General features: G+C 39.0%; 1 protein-coding gene across 4 annotated transcripts in view; it reads right to left on the bottom strand.

The window, feature by feature from the left end:
- The window catches only part of INPP5F (inositol polyphosphate-5-phosphatase F), a 93,948-nt gene that overhangs the window by 15,099 nt on the left and 54,846 nt on the right, over positions 1–24,003 (bottom strand). For 2 of the 4 annotated variants that reach the window (XM_005671507.3, XM_013983807.2), the window contains exons 4-15: positions 20,450–20,578; positions 20,078–20,245; positions 19,908–19,964; positions 17,233–17,431; positions 16,504–16,683; positions 15,682–15,749; positions 13,161–13,285; positions 12,068–12,145; positions 10,623–10,743; positions 8,939–9,067; positions 3,980–4,097; positions 1,156–1,354 (exon numbers count right to left, since the gene is read on the bottom strand). In XM_005671507.3, coding sequence (XP_005671564.1) covers positions 1,156–1,354; positions 3,980–4,097; positions 8,939–9,067; positions 10,623–10,743; positions 12,068–12,145; positions 13,161–13,285; positions 15,682–15,749; positions 16,504–16,683; positions 17,233–17,431; positions 19,908–19,964; positions 20,078–20,245; positions 20,450–20,578 — 1,571 coding nt within the window. Of the gene's footprint in view, positions 1–1,155; positions 1,355–3,979; positions 4,098–4,541; positions 4,637–8,938; positions 9,068–10,622; positions 10,744–12,067; positions 12,146–13,160; positions 13,286–15,681; positions 15,750–16,503; positions 16,684–17,232; positions 17,432–19,907; positions 19,965–20,077; positions 20,246–20,449; positions 20,579–24,003 lie in introns of all 4 variants that reach the window. The other 2 variants (XR_002338746.1, XR_002338745.1) reach the window with 2 other exon arrangements.

The raw sequence follows: 24,003 nt of genomic DNA, 5'->3' as shown, positions 1-24,003 counted from the left end.
CCCTATGAGCCTACAATCAATGTTGTTTTTTATTCATTGTAACATGTAAATACTACCTTGCATTCACTTGTTCTTTCAAGCATGTTTTATGTCCCTTTTATTAAAAACATGAAATGTAGGAGTTCTCTTATGATGCAGTGGGTTAAGGATTCGGCATTGTCACTGCAGTGGCACAGTTTAGATCCCTGGCTCGAGAACTTCCACATGCCACAGGCACAGCCAAAAAAAAAAAAAACATATAAAATGTAAAATAAGATAAAATCTAAATAGAGCTTTTATTTTCAGAACTTGGTCTAGATCTTCTTAAGTGCTTCTGATTTGTAATACTGAAAATTATAATTTTAAATTTTAACCTGAAAGCAAGCACTCAATCTAATAAATTTAGGTGCTGCCATTCAAATGACATTCAAAGAACTACTTGAAACTGGATGGTTTTTGTTTAAAAAAAAATGTTAAGAATTAGTTGGCGTATTTATTTTATAAAAGGCCAGGAACACTTTAACAACTCGTCAAAGTAACTAGCATCATTAAACCTCTTGGTACACTCACTTTTGCGCATTAACACAATAAACCTAGATTCTGGGGCATGGGGTGGGGTTGAGGGCAGGGAAAAACTCATGAAAACTAGCTTTGAATTATAGTTTCACAATTTGGGTTTTCTAAAAATCAAATATTGGGAGTTCCCATGGTGTCTCAGTGGTAACGAACCCGACTAGTATCCACAAGGACACGGGCTCGATCCCTGGCCTTGCTCAGTGGGGTAAGGATCCCGCAGTGCCATGAGCTGTGGGTCACAGATGCAGCTTCAATCCAGTGTGGATGTGGCTGTGGCACAAGCTGGCAACTAAGCTCTGTGTCGACCCCTAGCCTGGGAACTTCCGTATGCCTCGGGTGGGGCCCTAAAAAGACAAAAAAATTTTTAAAAATTGCTTTAATATTTCTCTTCATTTCTGAGTTGTTTGGTGCCTTCTTCATTTTACAGCCAAGGTGAGTGCCTTAGTCTGCCTGCCCCAGTACCAGTTGTGTATTTGAAAACTGCCATGCACTATGCATCCATGCCCACAGCTTTATGGACAGTAGCTAACATTAATTGGGACAGCTTAACAACATCAGAGATGTAAGCACATGCGTTACCAGGACACCACTCCAACTTACCTGGGGTCACAGTCAATAAGGGCCCAGCCCCCATGGAACTTCTCATCATCAGGCAGCAGTAACTTCATGTAACTTTGTAAGAGCTGGCTAATTAGTTCCTGGTGGCTTCTCTGATTTTCCTTATGCAAAGCTTCATGCTCTTTCTCCTTGGTAAATATGGAATAAAGATCTTCTGTCACTGGAATGCCTTGCATCAAATCTAGAGCAGAAAGTGTTAATATCTATCATCTTCTTAGTTTACTAATACATTTTTCAAAAGCAAAAGAAAATACAAGACCTAAAACCAGAAAACTCTTATTAAAACAGGCACAAATCTTTCTGACTTTGGATTAAGAATAATATTTTTTATTTTATTTTATTTTATTTTTGTCTTTTTGCCATTTTTTGGGCCTGCTCCTGCGGCATATGGAGGTTCCTAGGCTAGGGGTCGAATTGGAGCTGTAGCTGCCGGCCTACACCAGAGCCACAGCAATGCAGGATCCGAGCTGCATCTGCAACCTACACCACAGCTCACAGCAATACCAGATCCCCAACCCACTGAGCAAGGCCAGGGATTGAACCCGCAACCTCATGGTTCCTAGTTGGATTCGCTAACCACTGTACCACGACAGGAACTCCAATATTTTTAATTTTTATTCTATTTTTATTTTTTTGTCTTTTTGTCTTTTCTAGGGCCACTCCTGCAGCATGTAGAGGTTCCCAGGCCAGGAGTCTAACTGGAGCTGTAGCTGCCAGCCTACACCACAGCCCCAGCAACGCAGGATCTGAGCCACGTCTGAGACCTACACCACAGCTCACGGCACCTCCGGATCCTTAACCCACTGAGCGAGGCCAAGGATCGAACCCACAACTTCACGGTTCCTAGTTGGATTCGTTAACCACTGAGCCACGACAGGAACTCCGGATTAAGCATAATTTTTTAGATATGAAACTAAAATCCTAAACAACAGAAGAAAAATATAGGCAAACTGGACATTATAAAAAATAAAAAACTTTTGTGTTTCAAAAGGACAATGTCATGAAAGTTAAGACAACCTACAAGTAGGAGAGAATATTTACAAATCATCTGTCTGATAAGGGACTTGTATCCAAGAATATATAAAGGGTATCAGATTTAGAAATTATCCTAACCAATTCTTGTCATTATTTAACAGAGGAAATAGAGGAATTCATTATTTAACTGAATTCCACTTGGATCTAAATTCCAAGAGTTCACACTGTGGCACAGTGGGTTAAGGACCTAACTGCAGTGGCTTGGGTCACTGCGGAGCTGCAGGTTTGATCCCAGCCTGGTGCAGTGAGTTAAAGGATCCAGTGTTGCCACAGCTGTGACAGAGGTCTCAGCTGTGGCTCAGATTCAATCTCTGGACCAGGAACTTCTATATGCCTCAAGTGCAGCCGTTGGAAAAAAAAAAACAAAAAAATCCTACAACTAGATAATAAAAGGAAAAAGAAGCCAATTTTACTTTATTTTATTGTCTTTTGTCTTTATAGGGCCGCACCAGACATACAGAGGTTCCCAGGCTAGGGGTCAAATCGGAGCTGTAGCTGTTGGCCTAGGCCAGAGCCACAGCAACGCCAGATCCCAGCCGAGTCTGCAACCTATACCATAGCTCACCGCAATGCCGGATCCTTAACCCACTGAGCGAGGCCAGGGATCGAACCTGCAACCTCATGGTTCCTAGTCGGATTCATTTCTGCTGCACCACAACGGAAACTCCCAGAGGCCAGTTTTTAAATGGGCAAAGGAACTGAACAGACAAGCTAACTTTCTCCCAATGTAGGATGTAGCTCAAGACTCAACAAAATCATTGTAATCCCTATACTTGTTTGGGACAGTGAGACAGGAGGAGGCTTCTGGAGAGATTGCCAACCACTGGCCCTTTAGGCGGGGAGCAGTAAATCCAGACTGTTACTGGCTCTCTCCCTCTCAACTTTGAAGAGATCCCACTTCTGGGCTGGGATGAAGCTGATGCTACTGATGGTCAAAATCAGATCAAGCAACAGAAAAAAGGATCTTATTTTTTCTTGAACAAAGCATTAAAAGCCAATTTTCCTGTCAGCACACACCCTATCTGTGGCAAATAAACTAAAGTTGTTTAGACCCGACTTCTCAAGTTCCTAACTGGCCTATGCCTGGGCCTTACCATTTCATGTATAATAAATAATCAGGTTAAAAAAAAGATCTTAAAAAAATATTCTTAGAGACCACAGGACAAGCTGTTATACTTGGTTCTAATCCAGAACACTTTACATTTACTTTAATCCTAAAAGGTAATACTTTCATGAAAATTAAATTTACAATACGCCAATGCATGAGTTCTACTCATCAATCCACCCTCCATTTCCTCTTAAATAATGATAAGAATTGGTTAGGATAATCCCTAAATCTGACACGCTAACATCCTGTTAAATCACTGCTTACATGTCCACAGCAAGAACACATGATAAATATCATATGAAGAGAGAAAATTATCTTGTTATATCTCTCAGCCTTGAGTAATCAGAAAACAAAACATGGAGTTTTTAGTTGATGAAGTTTTAGGGCATACTCTAGGAGTCTCAACCCTGCCTTTGGTTACATGAATATCAAATTGACAAATATATGTGGAAATGGATGGTTTCTATTGTTGCTCCAGCCTAGAAACTTTGTCAAATTCTATCTAATCTTGTAAAAATTTGAATTTGATTTATTGGGTAAGATGCTCAATATAGAAACAGGAGTTTATTATAAAGCATATGGATTATATTAATGAAGTTGGTTTCTGTAAAATGTTAGTCACAAAAAGAAAACCAAAGAAAGAAAGGCATTTATGTTCCTTACCTATAACAGCTTGCCGGTAGGCATCCTTAAATCGATTCAGGTAATACCTATTTGCCGAGTTAACGCCATCTTTCATAACTCCTGCTAACTTCCTTTCTCCTGTCCTTGTAAAGTCACCCTGTCAAGGAAAATGTCACTTTGACAATTTATTCAAACACAAAAATGTTCCTGAAGTCAATGTGGGCTTCTGATTCAAGACTGGATTCTACAGGCTTTTTATAGTTTCCAAATAATGTAATGAAAACAGCTACTAGTTTCTGACTCAGATCCAAGCATGTTGAATAACTAAACATGCTATTGGTGGCATCAAGTCTTCACAGAGAGATGGTGCCTTAACATAAAGCCATTCTTGGCAATCTGTAGAATATCTAGAATTTACACATCAAAACTTATTAGATAATAAACAAAACAAAAAAAGATTTTCAAGCCTCCAACTGGTATGCTATTCAAAACCCACAAGTTTCTGATGTGGGAAAATGTGAACAGTTCCTAGAGTTTCTTACGAGATTTAACCTGTGTATGTGCTTGTGTGTAGAGAGAGAGAGAGCAGAGGTTTCCATACCTTGCTGCACATTACAATCACTGTAGAATGATCCAATGAAGATTTAATTGTTTTGTTTCTCTTGGTTTTCACAACAAAGGTGTCAGAGCAAGTTCCTAGAGAGGTAGTGACTTAAACTTAAGGCAAAGAAAGCACAGTCTCTTTTTTCCCCATCCCAACCCCACTATTTCTATCCAAGGCAATCTTGGAAACAGGCTTTGTCCTAAAGCTGACAACTTAGGAAGAATATGTTGCCGATTAGTTAGGTCATTCACAGGAAATATTAACTTAGCAACATGAACCTATTACGGAAGAGAGAGACATGAATGCTACATCCAAATAAGTGTAACATCAAAGAGGAAAAAGTTGTGTTCCTCTTTTTCTAGCTTTATATAATTGAGAAGTAGCATTGTTTAAGGTGTACAATGTGGCAATTTGATATACATATGCATATTCTGAAATGATTACATTAAGGTTAGCTAACTAACACAACCATCATCTAATGCCTTTTGGAATGTGTGTGGCGGTGGAGGTGGAGGGTAAGAGCATTTAAGATCTATTCTCTTAGCAAATCTCAGGTATACAGTATAGGATTGTTAACTACAGCCACAGGCTGTACGTTCAATCCCCAGAACGTCTCATAACTGAAAGTTTGTACTCTTTGACCAACATCTCCCCATTCTCCCATCCTCTGGTAACCACCAATCTACTCCATGTTTCTATGAATTTGACCTTTTAAAACTCTATACTTGAGTGAGATTATGCAGTATTTGTCTTTCTCTGTTTGGCTTATTTCACTTAACGTTCTCAAAGTTCATCCATGTTGCTGCAAATGTCAGAATTTTCTTCTTTTTTATGGCTGAATACATTATATACAGTTTTGTACACACACACACACATTTTCTTCAACAGTTTATCCATCAGACACTTAGGTTGTTGCCATATCTTGACTACTGTGAATAGTGCTACAACAAACACAGGAGTACAGGTATCTCCAAGATATTTCATTTTCTTTGGGTAAATACTCATAAAATAGGATTGCTGGATCATATGGTAGTTCTATTTTTAATTTTTTGAGGAACATCCCTACCATTTGCCATAGTGGCTATGCCAATTTATATTCACAGCAACAATGTACAAGGGCTACCTTTTCTCCACAACACTTGCTATCCCTTACCTTTTAGATAATAGCCATTCCAACGAGTAGCTCATTGTGGTTTGATTTGCAGTTTCCTGATGATTACTGACGTTGAGTGCCTTTTTATGTACATATTGGCCATTTGTAAATCTTCTTTGGAAAAAAGTTTGTTCGGGTCCTTTGCCCATTTTTAAATTTGATTATTTCTTTTTTGTTATTGAGTTGCATTACTTCTTTACATATTTTGGATATTAACCCTTTATCAGAGACAGGGCTTGCAAATATTTTCTCCCATCTCATGGGCTGTCTTTTCATTTTGCTGATTATTTATTTTGGCACGCCCACAGCATATGGAGGCTCCCAGGTTAGGGGTTGAATCGGAGCCGCTGGCCCATTCCAGAACCACAGCAATGCGGGATCCGAGCCGCATCTGTGGCCTACACCACAGCTCACAGCAACGCCAGCCAGATTCTTAAGCCACTGAGCAAGGCCAGGGATTGAACCTGCAACCTCATGGTTCCTAGTTGGATTCGTTAACCACTGCGCCATGACGGGAACTCCCGCAAAAGCTTTTTTTGTTGTAGTCTTAACTTGTTTATTTTTTCTTCTTGTGCTTTTGGTGTCACGTCCAAAAAATCATTGCTAAGACCAATGTCAAGGTACTTTTCCCCTCTAATTTCTTGGAGGAGTAAAGTTCCATGCCTTACATTTAAGTCTTTAATCCATTTTGAGTTACTTTTTGTGAACGTGTAAGATAGGGGTCCAACTTAATTATTTTGCATGTGAATATTCCAGTTTCCCAACACCATTTAGTGAAGAGACTCTCATTTCCTCATTGGGTATTCTTGGCTCTCTTGTCAAATATTAGTTGATTGTATATGCATGGGTTTATTTCTAGGCTCTCAGTTCTATCCCATTGGTCCATGTGCCTGTTTTTATGCCACTACTATATTGTTGTAATTACTATAGCTTTGTAATATAGTTTGAAATCAGGAAATGGGATGCCTCCAGTTTTCTCTCAGGATTGCTTTGGCTATTGGGGGTCTCTTGCGGTTCCACATAAATTTTAGGATTTTTTTTTTTTCCCCTACTTTTAAGGAAAACACCAATGTAATTTTGATAGAGACTGCTTTGAATCTATATAGATGGCTTGCTTTGGGTAACTGGTAATAACATTTTAATATTAATTTCTCTACGCCATGAACCTGGACTATCTCCCATTTATTTGTGTCTTCTTCAATTTCTTTCATCAATGTCTTAACAGTTTTTAGGGTACGGTCCTTTCACCTTTTCTCAGTTAAAATTTTTCTTTAGTGGGCACTCTTGTCTTCTTCCTGATGTTAGAGGAAAGCTTTTAGCTTTTCACTAGAGTATGATGTCAGCTGTGAGCCTATGGCTTTTCTTATGCAAGGTACGTTCCTTCTGTACCTAATTTTTTGAGTTTTTATCATGAAAGGATGTTGAATTTTGCCAAAAGCTTTTTTTTGCATCTATTGAGATGATCATATGATTTTATCTTTCATTCTTCTTGATGTGGTCAAACATATTTATTGATTTTTGAATTCTAAACAAGGGATAAGTCTCCCTTGCTCATGGTATGTGATCCTTTTAATGTGCTGTTGAAGGGTTGGTTTGTTGGTATTTTGTTGAGAATAATTTTGTCTATACTAATCAGGGACATGAGTTCATAATTTTCTTGTGTCTTTATCTGGCTTATGTAACAGGGCTTCATTAAATTAGTTTGGAAATGTTCCCTTTTCTATTTTTTGAAAAGAGATAGAAAAAGACTGGTGTTAATTCTTCTTTGAATATTTGTAGAATTCACCAGTTAATCTAGTTCTGGGCTTTTCTTTGTTGGGAGGTTTTTGATTACTGATTCAATTCCATACTCAATCTATTCCGATTTTCTATTGCTTCAGTGATTCAATGTTGATAGGTTGTATGTTTCTAGGAATTTATGCATTTACTCTAAATTGTTCAATTTGTTGGCATAAGACTGTTCATAGTAGTTTCATAATCCTACGTATTTCTACTGAATCACTTGTAATGTCTCTTCATTTATAACTGTATTTGAGTCCTCTCTCTTTTTCCTTGGTTAGCCTAGCCAAGGAAATTTTATTTATCTCTTCAAAAAAGCCAACTCTTAGCTTTGCCAATCCTTTCTACTGTTTTTCTATGTTCTATTTTATCTATTTCTGTTCTAATCTTAATTATTTTCCAGTTGGAGCTGTAGCCACCAGCCTATGCCACAGCCACAGGAATGTGGGATCTGAGCTGCATCTGCGACTCACACCACAGCTCATGGCAATGCCAGATCCTTAACCCACTGAATGAGGCCAGGGATCGAACCCATGTCCACATGGATACTAGTTGGGTTCATTACTGCTGAGCCACATTGGAACTTCACAAAAAGTTTTCGATATTCATCACTTAACCAAAATATGGATTATCTGATGCCTGCTGAGCTCTTGATGGTACAATTTGTTACAATAAATATCCTGAGGTAAACTATTACCTTGAAGGAAAATTAATATAAACCTAATTTACAGACCAGTGACTATATTTTACATTTTTAGTAAATTTGGTTTGGTAGGATCCCCCAAAGACTTCATTTATAACAATCACAAAAAGGAAATAGAACATTTCTTCATCAATTACTATATGTTAGGGAATGGCCTAAGTTCTCATATATATTAACTCATATACTCCCAGGACATTCTCATGAAGTGGGCCTAGTATTTTTCCTGCTTTAAAAATGAAAAGCAAACACAGAGAAGCCAAGTGACTTGCCCAGTCACAGAGCTAGCTAAGAGGAAGGATTGGGATTCAAATTCAGAGAAGGCAAATTATACCAGGGACCCAACTCCCAGCAACATATACATGTTATATTTTCTCTGCATAAAGTTTTTAAAACCAACTACTACATGTAGAATTCCAGATTTCCAAACTTCCTTGAAGACTGGGAAATCTAGCAATGCTAGACCTCCATCATCATAAGGAAAGAGCAGACCAGCTCCCTTCTGAAACAATGTATGCTCTTCCTCAGGTCCACGCAGCCTGTCTCTCCCTTTATTGGGTGGCCAGTTTGAGTCACATTACTGGTACCGGCAGGAATTTATACATGCAAGACCCCTGCCTTACTCAAACACTGCAGAAAGTAGCCAACCATATACACCGACCACCTGCAACCCACATTCTTTTCTCTCAAAAACCAAGCTTGTTTTAAACAACATCCCGTGTCCCACAGAATGATCCACAGATGCTGGCTGCAGGTACTTACCTTTAGAGCGGCTGTCCCAGCATACTGTCTGCTAATGGAGTCACCATTGTTGGCCCACATTATCTGATATATCCGATTGCATTTCACCGGTAGTGGCTGCTCCGGGGGCATCACACCTAATTTTTTCAGCTAAAATTAATACATTGGTAGATTAACTCATATAAGCCAGGAAATCATAGCATAAAACGTATACTGCAGAGAAAGGAAGGCTATGCCTGTACAATTAAGATCCTTAAATAAAGGAAATGATGTTTTCAGACTTTTTTCCAAATAAAGTCCCACTTGAAAGACAGCTTTCTGAATTGCTACAGCTGAATAAATAGAATAAAAATTTTATACTGTTTTGGCATGATTTTTAAAGTGTAGGCTCATACTACTATATTTTGTCTTGTTTGTTTGGAGGAGTTTTTTTGTTGTTGTTTTGTTTCATTTGGCCATGTCCATGGCTTGCGGCCAGGGATTTAACCCTTATCTTCATTTTAAATTTGCCTATGAGGTAAAACTAAATAGCGAAGAAATCATATAGAAACAACAAGTTCCTGGCGTGGCGAGGTGGTTAACGGATCGGACTAGAAATCACGAGGTTGCGGGTTTGATCCCTGGCCTTGGTCAGTGGGTTAAGGAACTGGCATTGCCGTGAGCTGGGGTGTAGGCCGGTGGCTACAGCTCTGATTAGACCCCTAGCTTGGGAACCTCCATATGTTGCGAGAGTAGCCCTAGAAAAGGCAAAAAGACAAAAAAAAAAAAAAAAAAAAAAAAAAAAAGAAACAACAATATTGATAGTAGCAGAGCAGTAAGAACCCAACAAATGTTAATTCTGCTGCCACATTCTAAGAGCCTTTTAAAAATAAATTATCTCATTTACTCCTCATAACAACCCTATGTGATCAATACTCTACCCCCCATTTTAAGGATGAAGAGAGAAAGGTTTGGAGAAGTTGAGTTCTTTGCAATGGGTTCAATATCTCATCTGTGGTAGAGCCAGGGCTTGATCTCCAAAACCTGGCTAAACCTGGCTGCTTCAATGTGACACTAGAAGGCGTCCTTAATAGACAGTCACAAGATTACATTAGGGGGAAAAAAAAAATGCTAGGAATGTCAATTCTGAGAATTTGTTACCCAGGTGTTGGAGGCTGAGAGATCTAAAAGGGGACACTGAGTTAAGAGATATAATGACTACAGGAAACAGTTGCCACCACAAGGACTGGAGCACAAAGAGAAGAGGCTGGTTCTGAGGTGCCAAGGGAACCACAGCCCCAGACAGGATGCTGATAATGGGAATAAAACACAGGTGAAGAAAGTAGTCCCTTTTTCCTCCCCCAGCCTCATGCCCCCTATTGACAGAGCCTGACGTGGAACCAGGTGGTCAAGCAGAAAGGTGATGTGCAGACCCCATGCCCCGAGTACAGAAGGGAGGGTTTGGGTCTGAGAGAGAAAAGAAAATGACCACACAGTGCCACCCAGTAAAATTCTAAATGCTGGGCTTCATATTCTTGAAATGAGTACTTAAGAAAACACCTCTTTTTTCAACTGATTTCTAGTGAAGGTTGCACTTTCCAGGTTTTAAAGCAACAAGGATACTTGCATGGTATAAATGTTCTACAGAACAAACATATAGTACCTTGTTTACATGTTAAAAACAAATTAAAAATGAATATTTACAATCCAGTGGACTCCAAATTACCTGCTGTTCCATGACCACTCGTGCGATGGCAGCTTGGACCACGTTGGTGCGATCCAGGCAGTCCATGCAATTAACGCGAAAAATCCCTTCTTGTTTACATATTACCCCAGCTTGATCAACCCTTTCAAAAATAGTATGGAATTATTTTACAATATGTAATACTTTTAAGTTTTCTAAAACCTCCAATTCTTTAAAGTATAGCATTTTTAAAAAGCAGCATTAGTTATCAATTTGCTTGCACTATTCTTATGTGGCAGACATTACTAAGACTTTTGTATACATTATTAATTTACACAATAACTTGACACAGAAGATATTATCCCATTTTGAGAAAAAAAAAAAAAGGCTGAAGCACAGAAAGAGAGACTTGGCCTGAGTCACACAATATTAGGCAGAGCTGACATAACCTGTCGTTATGCTTTTCTATACTTTTAAAACCAGAATGCACTTTATTTTTTTTTATTTATTTATTTTTTTGTCTTTTTGCTATTTCTTGGGCCACTCACGCAGCATATGGAGGTTCCCAGGCTAGGGGTCCAATCGGAGCTGTAGCCACTAGCCTACGCAAGAGCCACAGCAACGCTGGATCCGAGCCTCGTCTGCGACCTACACCACAGCTCAAGGCAACGCCGGATCGTTAACCCACTGAGCAAGGGCAGGGACCGAACCCGCAACCTCATGGTTCCCAGTCGGATTCGTTAACCACTGCGCCACGACGGGAACTCCAGAATGCACTTTAAATACCATCCTGTTTCTCCTCTTTTTTGGGGCTGGTAGTGGTGCTATGCCCTTGGGATTCGGAAGTTCCCAGGCCAGGGATCAAACCCAAGCCACAGCAGTGACAACACCAAATCCTTAATTGCTAGGCCACTAGGGAACTCCCTGCTCCTCCTTTTTGACTCCAAGTTTTAATGCATCTAAACTAGCTTGAACAGACACTCTACCACCCAGTGAGGAATCATGCAGCATGCCTCGCTCATCTAATTTCTCTGCCACTTATAGCCTTAAAATCTAATCAAATGTTCTCTTCTGTCCCTTAAGCCAATTTTCTTCCTCCTACATCTCCCTCCTAGAGTCTAAGAAACATCTTCCCTCTCTGACAATTTTTAAATGCCTCAAAACTGACACTAAATACTTCTAAGCCTTCATCCTCACGTTAGGGACCAGGAGGAAATACAGAACACAGAGCATGAGAAGGAATTCTAGTCCAGAGCACTTCACTTCATTTTGCCCAACCATCTGACTCCTCTTCCCTGCTCAAAGCTAACAATGCCTAATGACTAACACTCTCCTGAAGAGGAGAATAGGGATTGGGAAGCAGAAGAAGAAAAACAAAAATTCTTTCTCAGCCTGCTGCTACTATTTTAACACTTAGTGGTACTAGAAAAATATATATGCTTTCAAGACCAAGAGTCTGTCAAACTGGATTCTTATGAAATACCTACCAACACCACTTCATGTCAAGAATAATGTCATAAATGGCATCTGTTAGTGTTTGAACATTTTCAAACTTCATTCCTCGGCTAAAATACATGCCAAAAGAAAGAAAAAAATATTTAATAATAGTTTTTCCCCTATAGCTCAAGATATGATATTTAAGGCTGCTTGGAAAAATTAAAGAAAATTATTACTATAAATACATGAGATTAACATGATTAAAGATTATATAGGCAATTATATACATGTTTAGCTAATCTGCATTATGAAAGAAAATATGCTTATCAATACACTGAATCATATCATAGGTATCAGAAACTTCTTTCCCCACCAAATTTTCTTTCTTTTTTCTTTTTTCCCTTTTTATGACCACACCTGTGGCATGTGGAAGTTCCTAGGAGAGGGGTCAAATGGGAGCCACAGCTGCAGTTCTACGCCACAGCAACACAGGATCCAAGCTGCATCTGTGACTTATACCACAGCCTGCAGCAACCATCCTTAACCCACTGGGTGAGGTCAGGGATAGAACCCACATCCTCACAGAGACAACATTGAATTCTTAACTCCCTGAGCCACAATGGGAACTCCTCCCATGAAATTTTCATTATCTACCTAAATGCACCCACATTAGAGCCAGGATACAACAAAAGAAACTTTCTTTCAGAATACACATAAGTGAAAGTTACCATCCAAATTATTGTTATTTTTCCAGAGCAAACTCTAGTGAAGCTTATGTATATGGAGAGAAGTATTACTAACAGAGATGAAAACAGCTGGGTGATTTTTAAGTAAGGGAACGTATTACTTCTCTCAGGCTCAAACTCAAGCAGAAAGTGGATAATGAAAGAAAAAAGAGAACTTGAAGTCTCCAAGTCATTTTGGAACAAAAAGACTGTAAGTACTTCAGGAACAATTAAATTCCTAGGCAAAATAAAACCCATTTGAACATAGCTATGTAAACAAAGGATACCCCTTTCCTTTCTCACCATGAGGAGAAAGAGAAATTTTTCTTCCCAGTAAAAAGAGAAACCAAGGTCCCTGCGGTTGTATATACCGCAAACAATGAAACGGATCAAAACTCATCTCGGGAAGCCACCTTACCAGTGCTCATGGAAGTCAAAGGAGACATAAGTGAGCTGTGAGTTGTTAAAGAGCAATACTTGCTTCAGGTAAGCATCGCCAATAATTTTTTCTCTTCCTGCCTGGTCTACCAAGTTAATAATAACCTGTGAGAATACAGAAAAGGAAAAAAATCAGTTTAATCAGACATTAGACTCATAATATGATTTTTACTATATTTAGAATGATGTCTTAGAAATTATTTTATAGTCAAGCTCACAAATTAAACCACTCGAGCATCAGTTTTCTTCCCCTAAAAAATTAGATTTTCAGGGAGTTCCTGTTGTGGTTCAGCAATGACAAACCCAACTGGTATTCATGAGGATGCAGATTCTGTCCCTGGCCTGGCTCAGTGGGTTAAGGTGCCGTGAGCTGCAGTGCAGGTCAAAGACTTGACTTGGATCCCGAGTTGCTGTGGCTGTGGCGTAGACTGGCAGCTGCAGTTCCAATTTGACCCCTAGTCTGGAATTTCCATATGCTGCCCATGTAGCCCTAAAAAAGCAAAAAAAAAAAAAAAAAAAAAAAAATTTTTTTTTTCATTTGTTACACTTTGATTTATGAGAATTGTTTGTATCAATGGCATGAATGGTCTTCTAGAGTGCTACAAGTTCAGTTAGAAAAAATGGGTAAAAGATAAAAAAGGATATCACAAGAGAAAACAAATAGCCAGTAAACATGACAACTTTATTAGCAAATAAATGCAAAATGTAAAACAGAAAACTAGTTTTCACCTATGGACAGGCAAAAACTGAATACTAAGTATAGACAGCATTGGTGAATACACGGGGAAATGGGCACAGGCTCCCATTATTGCTGACAGTGAAAACTAGTACGATCTTTTGGGGAGTAACTGAGTGGTGTCAACCTAAAATAAGTGTGCTGTTTAACCCAGCCATTTCACCTCTGGATATTTACTCCATAAAGCACACAAGTATTCCAAAATATATAAAAAAAATTTTTTTAGAGAATTCTGAAATAGCAAAAGCTATACCCTAAAGGTCCACCAATGGTTAAAAAGCCACCATGAGCTCTTAAGTGAAAACAGGTGCAAAACAGTATATAAGGTACAGCTTATAGCCCTCTTTTGAGTTAAATTTTGAATTACATATATGCATGTGTCAAGATGTTTTGTGCTGCAAATGACAAATTACTGACTCAAATCTCAGAACAGAAGTCTGTTCTGAACTTCAGAAGTCTGGAGGTTGAATGGTTCACAGAATTGCTTTCTTCAGTGGTTACCAGTTCTTTCCACCTTTCATTCTACCATCTCAGGCATATTGGTCAATCCTCAGGCTAATGAACTAGCCCTGACATAGCTGCAGCAGTACCAATTAAATCCAGACACAACAACCAGAGAGGGACTATGAGTTCCTAAATCTCTTTTTATTAGAGCCTGAACTCTTTCCCAGAGCCTCCCAGCAGACTTCCCCTCACATCAGACCTCTTGGCCAAAATGTCAACAACACACACAGCCCAACACCTAAGCCAATCACGGGCAAGATAAACAGTGGTGACACAACACCTGAGTCAGACCGAGCGTGGGCCCACTTCCTGAAGAGGGAGGAGAATTGGATAAAGGGACACTCTTGGAGTACTATTAGGAGTGTCTGCTCAACATACACCCGTAAAACTGATGTGTACAAACAGGTCATGAAGTCGAGAGGAAGCAGGAATGAGGGTGGTGAGGAGGCTATTCTGTTTCCTTTACATACCTCAATATTGCTTCAATTTTTACAATGATAAAGTGTTACATTTAAATTGTGGCTTATTCTCTACAATGCTACTGATAATTACATATATTGCCAATACATGAAATTTGCTCATTGTAAAAACTTCCAAATTGGATAAAGGTCACATACTTCCTGACCACATCCCAGTCCACAGCTTTCCCTGAAGATAACTGTTACAGTTTGAAGCTTTCAGACCACCTCAATGCTCTCCTGTATAAATGCACGTGCCCTATGTGGGCGAGAGAACACACACATACATATGGAAGAGAACAACATATGTATAAAATGACGGGGAGGGGGGCGGTTCTGTGGGGTTTTAAAAATGGTAACACACCATATGCTGTTTCACAATTCTCTCACTCCACTATAGGATTTTAAGATCTTTCCACGTTAGTACATAGATAAATCTACTTCATCATTTTCAAGCATTTATAGCCAACAATTCAGATATGCTGTACTTCATTGCCCCATTGACCTTCTAATGAACAGTTAGGGGGTTTTTTATGTTGCAATAAATGTTCCTATACATACCTCCCTGATTGAAAACATGTTTCTCTCAGGGAGACTGACTGATTGATTGACTGATTTTGTATTAGAGTTCCAGCTAGCTGCTCCACATCCTTGACAAAACCGGCATTTCCCTTTTATATTTTAGTCATTCTGGTGTGTGAGTGGAGGTTTTAGTTTGTTATTTTCACAAAATTTAAAGAAACAGATACAGAACCAATTCTAAAAATATGAAGGAACACTAATTACTACAGATCAAATCCCACCTGTTTTTTGTAAATTTTCAGCTGTTCTTCAAAATGGGCACAGAAATAGGCAACCGTGTCCTTTTCACCTACAAAGAAGTGATACAAAATCTATTTTTCCTTCCCATGTTTAAGACAGAAATTAGTATTTATTCCATCTTTATTCTTAAATAGTTCACTGACAGCCCAAATGTAACTAAGATTGTCAAAAGCCAGTATTTTAAAATGAAATGCTAAGCCGAAGAGCTCTGATTTCTTTTTTCCTCCCCAACTGAAATATACTGAAGGTGGCAACTATGAAACCATGATATTTATTATTTATATACCTAGTCTACTTGTCAGATATAAACAATTTTTAAATCAGCCTCATTCAGTAATCTATTAAGATTGATATAATTTAGCTATTCCAGTGCTAAAATTAAAATATTGGAAGAAATTAAATCTTTAATATTTAAAACAACAACAATAAACCTTTCACAGCAAAACTTCTGTGGTAAAGGCATCTTATCCTTTTTTGTAGATGCTGTCTAGTTATTTCCTACTTCTACAAATACTGGCTATATTTACACTTTCCCAAAATTAAGTATGCAATAAAGTGTTCCTCAAAGAAACAACAAATTAAAATCTGTGAAATAACATGTTTTGCTCTATTTTGGAATTTTTTAATTGTGAATTACTTAAATTGTCAACAATCGTTATTACTTTCAGGATTATTATATCATTATTAAATTTCACCGTACGAGCTACTGTTTGAAATGAAGTAGCTGGCAAAACAAATCCAAACCTATAAAGTATCTAATATTTTTAAAATATTCCCTCTGAAATTGTGTGCAACAGGCTTACTTCTGTCCAGCCGAGGTCTTGGATTATATCGATATCCAACCTGGCTCCAAAAGACAGGCACAGAGCCTCGTGTTTGAATAAATGACAAAGTATGATTATGCACGTGAATTAATTGCTCAGTCTCCACATAATTTGCAACATTTCCATTTTTATCCACTCCTCTTCGTTTATAACGCATTCCTAAAAAATTTAAAACGGAAAACAGCAACACTTAAAAAAAATGATTTAGTGGCTAGCTATGATTCTTAACCAAATCTGTATCTTTCAGGATGGCCTTGGGGATCTAATGTGCAACTGCCAGGCAGAACAATATCCACTTAGCCCAAATCATGCCTGTATTCATCATTGTTTTTTAAAAGTTGACGCTGAGATAGTTCCTGTGAACTGAAAGCGGAGGGTTTTCCCAAAGGTGCTAGCACTCAGGAAGGATTTATTACTGTGAAACAGACTGTCAGTAGGAACAATGGTATTTAGAAGCACATCCCAAGCGACTTTCATCTCTTTTCCATATATATACCTCCCTTCCTTTCCCCTCCTTTTGTTAACTCTCCCCCATTCACTTCTCTCCAAAAAATTGGTCCCCAATTACATCATACTATTGAGAATCACTGAGCACTTTGAAGCCAACTCTGCTTCCAAATCCATTATTGTCATTAGCATTTCAATACATCTGCAGATGTTCCATTCTCGCCTGGATTGCATTTGCACATATTACAGCCCTCCACTCACCTGCTCTGTGCCTACTGCGGCGTGAAATGAGGGCCACCAGAAATCGTGGGTGAATGTCATCTACGCAGGTGGACTCCTGAGAGGGAGTCTCCGGGCTGCTTTTCTCATCATCAGATGACTCATTATAATTAACCACAAGTTCCTCAATCTGTACAAAACCTTGGATAATGGGGATAATCCAAAAGTCCACATCCGGTGTCTGAAAATAATATGAACATCATGTCGTTTCTATGCTGTATAGCACTGGTACTTTCTTAAATCCAAACAGTAGCTAGCACATACTTGTTAGTTTATTAGAAGTAGAAACCTTCCATCCTTTGACCATGTTTTCTGCTTACTGGAGACCACCAAGGAAGGGAGGGAGGGGACGGAGGGGAGGCAGTCCCCTTTATAGCAGTCATTCAAGAAGAGCTGCCTGAGAGGCACCACAGCATATGGGCCAGACTACTGGGTACAAATGCAAGTCCACTTCGCTCAGGTGAATCACTTAATCTCGCCATACCACCACAATAAGGTTGTTGTGAAGATTAAATGAGTAAAATCTAAAGGGTTTTTCGGAGTTCCCGTGGTGGCGCAGTGGTTAACGAATCTGACTGGGAACCATGAGGTTGCAGGTTCGATCCCTGCCCTTGCTTAGTGGGTTAACGATCCAGCGTTGCCGTGAGCTGTGGTGTAGGTTGCAGACACGGCTTGGATCCTGCGCTGCTGTAGCTCTGGCGTAGGCCAGCGGCTATAGCTGCGATTCGACCCCTAGCCTGGGAACCTCCATATGCCACAGGAGCGGCCCAAGAAATGGCAAAAAGACAAAAAAATAAATAAATAAAAATAAAGGGTTTTTAGCACGGTGCCTTCCTTATAATAAGGATTTAATAAATAGTGCTATTACAATTATTCCTGCTGGTATAGGAAAAAAAGCGTAAAGGCTGATTTTCAACTCCCAACTTTAATAAAAATACAACCAACTCTGATTATTTTATTATGAAACACAGAGGTCTACTCTATTTCCTACTTTAGAAAAAGTCTTGCTTTGCCAGGCTATAATCCAAGTAGTAAATGCCAAAAAAAATCCTTTCCATAAATATCTTATTTTAAAAAGTCATCCATGGAAACTCCCATTGCAGCTCAGCAGTAATGAGCCCAACTAGTATCCATGAGGATGTGGGTCTGATCCCTGACATCGCTCTGTGGGTTAAGGATCTGGCATTGCCATGAGCTATGGTGTAGGTCAAAGAGGGGGCTTGGGTCCCACGTTGCTGTGGCTACGGTGTAGGCCAGCAGCTGTAGCTCAGATCTGACCCGTAGCCAGAGAACTTCCATATGCCACGGGTGTGGCCCTAAAAAAAAAAAAGTCATCCAATGTAATTACGAGAGTATTAATTAGAGATTTCCTCTTCTGTGCTTTTTAGACTAAAAATACTCAGATTTCTCAACTGGGACATGTACGCGGGACAGCAAAGGATGAAAGGTGCTCCAGAGAAGGTGTTCTTAGTCCCTCTTTCTCTATGTCCATAACTGTATCTAGCCTCTATTCAGCATTAACTTCAAATCTACCTCTTCTTTTACAACCATATATCGGGGTCCTATCTCACAATTTTATGAAGCCTGCAGGCAAGATCTTAGGAAGATGGTTAGAGTTGAAAATAGTCAAGTGAAGGGTCTAGCTATACTCATTTTTAGCATCATTCTCATTATTTGTACTTTTGTTCTAGCAAGAAATGCAAAACTCTTGACTAGAGAAATGTATGCTGCCAAATGCCATCTTTATTATGTCATCGGTTTCAAATGGTAATGCTAAGTGTCTGACAAAAAACTCTGCAAAACATTTTCAAACTTAATATATCAGCAAACAAGACAAAAAGTCATTATAGATATTTAGTTTTCTCCTTTACCACTGAGGTTTGGTGGTCATCGTTTCATCAGCATCATAGACAAAAGAGAACATTTTAGAGAGGTGAGGCAGGAAAGATACCTAGTTTTAGATACTACCAGAAAAAGAAGTCAAAATCATTTATACTAACCACCACCAAGAGGGAGAAATAGAAAGAAAAAAATGTGAACTTTCTGAAAGCTTAAGAAAATTTGTGACTCTCTTCAGCTTTTTTGCCCAACCTGTAATTGGCACATAGTAGGCCTCTCATAAATACTGGTTGATTGAGTAAATGTATTGCCCTTAGACAGTCATAATTCTCTGACATACATGACAGAGTAAAGGAAGAAGGCAGTCATTAAACCAGAAGGAACCTCATGCAATAATCTCATCATAGTCCCTGTCTTCCCTGATTCGCATAATGGCAGTACTGCAATATTCTTAGAGCTCTGTCTGTTCCAATTCCCAGAAGAAGAAAGAAGAACATTAAACAACTGTATCATCAAAGGAAAACTGGGCTTCAATATTTCCAATGGGTGCAAACAAAATAGCTCTTTTACAGGAACTCTACAGATATTAGTTCCACAGCCTTAAATTAAGACTATCCCATGGGAATCTTCTAAAAAGATAGGCCTGCGGCTATACAGGCGAATTGTGAACTGCCTTAAAATAGTGCCTTGATTTTTCCTAGCTAAATGATTCCCATTCTACAGGGAAAACACCATGTGAGACTTTATTTCAGGAAAATTTAAAAATATTTGCTTAATAACTATAACTACCTTAGAATATTTTAGAAACAACTACTCACACCAATCTCAGTAAGGTCTTGTATCATATATTTATTCCAAAAAAATCGGTCATCAACCTGGAGAAGGTAGAGAATAAATAGTTCAGAGACACGTTTCAGTTTTCCTATAGAAGATAAATGGGTCCATAAACTGTTCCAGGGCAAACCCTGTTCTGAGCTGTGAAGGGTACCTTTTGCCAGAGGGGGCGGGGGTCCCCCTCCCCAGCACTTTGCCTCTGCACCGAATTGGTCAGGTCATAGGTCAAGCTATAGTAAAAAGATTCGGAGTCCATGAACATCTTCAGCAACTCCTCAAGTAATCTTCTCTCCAACCTCTCCTTTTCTTTACTTTCTTTAACCTGTAAGAAATGAATCTACTATTATTGCAGGAATTGAATTTAAATACCACACAACCCCCTAAGAGAAAAGTGAAAATAATTCCAAGGACAGGCAGAGATGGTGCTTCAATATGACAAGTAAATAAGTTTACTAGCAGAAGAGTCACCCCTCAATTTAAAACTAATCAAAGATGAATTCCAAGCCCATATCAATTAAACTCTTACTTTCTTTTTATTAGGCGCAGACACGTTAGATTTAATATGTGTAAAGGTCTTCAACAGAAACTTCGAATCATCAGGAGATGGTACAATCTTCTCTGGTTTGTTAATCCCAAAATGATGCTTCTTACAGAGCTAAATAATTAGGAAGAGAAAGAATTCATTATTACTAATATCTGCTTGTTAAACATACAAGTATGAGTGCAGACGTGCTGCTACTGCTCTTGCACTGTGGTTAAAATCTCAAAAGCAGGTAAAAGGGCCCTGTAGATAACTTATTTTAGGAAACACAGCTGTGGTTTCAAGGATTAGAAAGTCATAGTAGGGGATAAGCAAAGGATACAGGGCAGGATATACTTAGGATTTAGGAGTAGAAAATTCAGGCTAGGATCAGAATTGTAATAGGTTCTCATCTGATATAACTGAAGAATCAAATACTCTGAGGTTCATTAATACTTTAAAAATTAGCACGTAAGATTTAAAATATTGTAAAATACACATGTGCTATACTTTAGGCTCATTTCTTTACAGCAATCTGTGCTCAACATTCATGCTAGGCAACTGAGTGCTTTGAGTGAGAAGGTGTCAAGAGTGTGCTCTATTGGCCAGACACCTATGGTAAAATTCATCTTTGACAAAGGAGGCAAGAACATAAAATGAGAAAAGACAGTCTTTTCAACAAGCATTGCTGGGAAACCTGGACAGCTGAATGCAAAATAATGAAACTAGAACACACCCGCACACTATGCATGAAAATAAATTCAAAATGGCTTAAAGACTTAAACATAAGACAAGACACCATCAAGCTCCTGGAAGAGAACATGGGCAAAACATTCTCTGACATCAACCTTACAAATGTTTTCTCAGGTCAGTCTCCCAAAGTAACAGAAATAAAAGCAAAAATAAACCAATGGGACCTAATCAAACTGACAGGCTTTTGCATAGCAAAGAAAACCAAAAAGAAAACAAAAAGACAACTTACAGAATGGGAGAAAATAGTTTCAAATGATGCAACTGACAAGGGCTTAATCTCTAAAATACACAAACAACTTATGCAACTCAACAGCAAAAAAGCCAACAACCCAATTGAAAAATGGACAAAAGACTTGAATAGACATTTCTCCACGGAAGATATACAGATAGCCAACAAGCACATGGAAAAATGCTCAACATCACTGATTATTAGAAAAATGCGAATCAAAACTACAAGATACCACCTCACACCAGTCAGAATGGCCTTCTTTAATAAGTCACACAAATTACAAATACTGGAGGGGATGTGGAAAAAAGGGCCCTACTGCACTGTTGGTGGGAACAGAAGCTGGTACAACTACTATAGAGAACAGTATGGAGGTACCTTAGAAAACTATACATAGAACTACCATATGACCCAGCAATCTCACTTTTGGGCATATATCCAGACAAAACTTTCCTTGAAAAAGACACATGCACCCGCATGTTCACTGCAGCACTATTCACAATATAGTCAAAACATGGAAACAACCCAAATGTCCATCAACAGATGATTGGATTAGGAAGATGTGGTGTCACACACAGTGGAATACTACTCAGCCATAAAAAAGAACAAAATAATGCCATTTGCAGCAACATGGATGGAACTAAGAGACTCTCATACTAAGTGAAGAAAGTCAGAAAAAGACAAATACCTTATGATATCACTTATATCTGGAATCTAATATATGGTACAAATGAACCTTTCCACAGAAAAGAAACTCATGGACTTGGAGAATAGACTTGTGGTTGCCAAGGGGGAGGAGGAGGAGGGAGTGGGATGGATGGGGTGCTTGGGGTTAATAGATGAAGACTATTGCCTTTGGGATGGATTAGAAATGAGATCCTGCTGTGTAGCAATGGGAACTATGTCTGGTCACTTATGGTAGAGCATGATAATGTGAAAAAAAAGAATGTATACATGTATGTGCAACGGAGTCACCATGCTGTACAGTAGAAAACTGACAGAACACTTTACGCCAGCTACAATGGAAAAAATAAAAATCACTGTATAAAAAAAAAATGAGTGTGCTCTATTGGGAATCTTAAAAGCCAGGTATTTCAACAACTCTCTCCTCCTGTCCTTACACATACTAATGAAATCAGCATAAAAACACACTCTTCGGGTCCAGAGATTAAATTAGAAGAACTGGAAAGTAGGGGTTTCAGGAAATGCACAGTCCCGCCGACAAAGGTGAGGAAGAGAATGGGAAGATGTTAGGACAAGAGAAGAGCACAGAGGTGCTTGAGATGACTACCTAGTTAGAGTCAAGCATTTGACATTTAACTTCACGTGGCTCAGCACACAAAGCAAATATTCTAAAAAAGGGCACAAGGATCCTATCGGCCATATGCAGACTAATTCCATTTTTTCAATACACTGGTTTTATTGCTATGCTATTCAGTAGGCTACTGTTGAGAGCTAACAGTTACTAAATGTTTTTTAGTAATGTCTTACTTACAAAGTAACTATTACTAGATAATAAACAGGATGAAAAACACCTAATGAGGAGAACAGAAACTAGTCAAAGCTTTGGGTTATAAATTTTTTTAAAAAGGAAGAGGATGGTTCCTATTTTATCATATTTGGAAGTGGACAATTTCGTCAATTATACTTCAGTAAACTGGGGGGGGGATGGAATTGGAGACATAATTGGACTAAGAATTCAGATGTAATAATACAATCTTATGGGTTTTATGCCTTTTCAAAGTTACGACTATCAAACGTCCTCTTCACACATGATTCACAACATGATTACAAGGGAACTAAAAGTGAAGTAAAAAAAGATTTATGGTCATCCTTCCAAAACTGAGCTAACTCAATTTCCCTTCAAATAAGTAAAACTAGCCAATCTTGAGATGATGGGGAAGGGAGAGAACCAAGCGTACTCTCCCCTCCTTCTGCAGATCACTTCCTCCAGCACAGAAACATGCTGATCTCTCCTCTAACACCTTCACTTGACACTCTTCCTTGATCAGCTACAGTCCTCCTCCTTTGTACTCTGTACTTCACTGTCTCCCTTTCTCTCGCAAGCCCTCTCCAACCTGGCTCTGGCCCCCACTACTCCACCTAAACCCATCCAAACCCATCACCAGTGTGACAAATGACCTCCACTTGGCTAAAGGCAACGGTGGATTCTTGGCCTTTATCTTAACACTCATAGGCATTTGACACAGTTCATCTCCCCTCATCCCCTCTGATACACCATCTTGCCTGCCTTTTTTATTTCGTTTACTGGTTCTTTCCCAACCATTTGACGTCTTAATGTCTTGGCAGCTTAAAGGCCAGTCCTTGACTCCCTTCTCTATTTGGACTTACACCCTCAAAAATTTCATTTACTCTCAAGGTTTCAATTCCCGTCTTCATGCCAACCCTTCCTTCCCGCCTATACATATGTTTTCTTTCCCGCTCTTCTCAAAATTCTAGATGCACACATCCCAATGTTTCCACCTGGATTTCCACCAGGTACCTCACACTCAACATGTCCAAAACTACTCTCACCTTATTCCTGCTGCCCTCCTCTCCTTCGGCTCTCCTTCCCCTGCTT

Source organism: Sus scrofa, chromosome 14 (genome assembly GCF_000003025.6).
Source record: "Sus scrofa isolate TJ Tabasco breed Duroc chromosome 14, Sscrofa11.1, whole genome shotgun sequence".
NCBI classification, from domain to species: domain Eukaryota; kingdom Metazoa; phylum Chordata; class Mammalia; order Artiodactyla; family Suidae; genus Sus; species Sus scrofa.
Note: the sequence above shows the minus strand (reverse complement) of the source record. Positions and strands in the feature narration are given on the sequence as shown.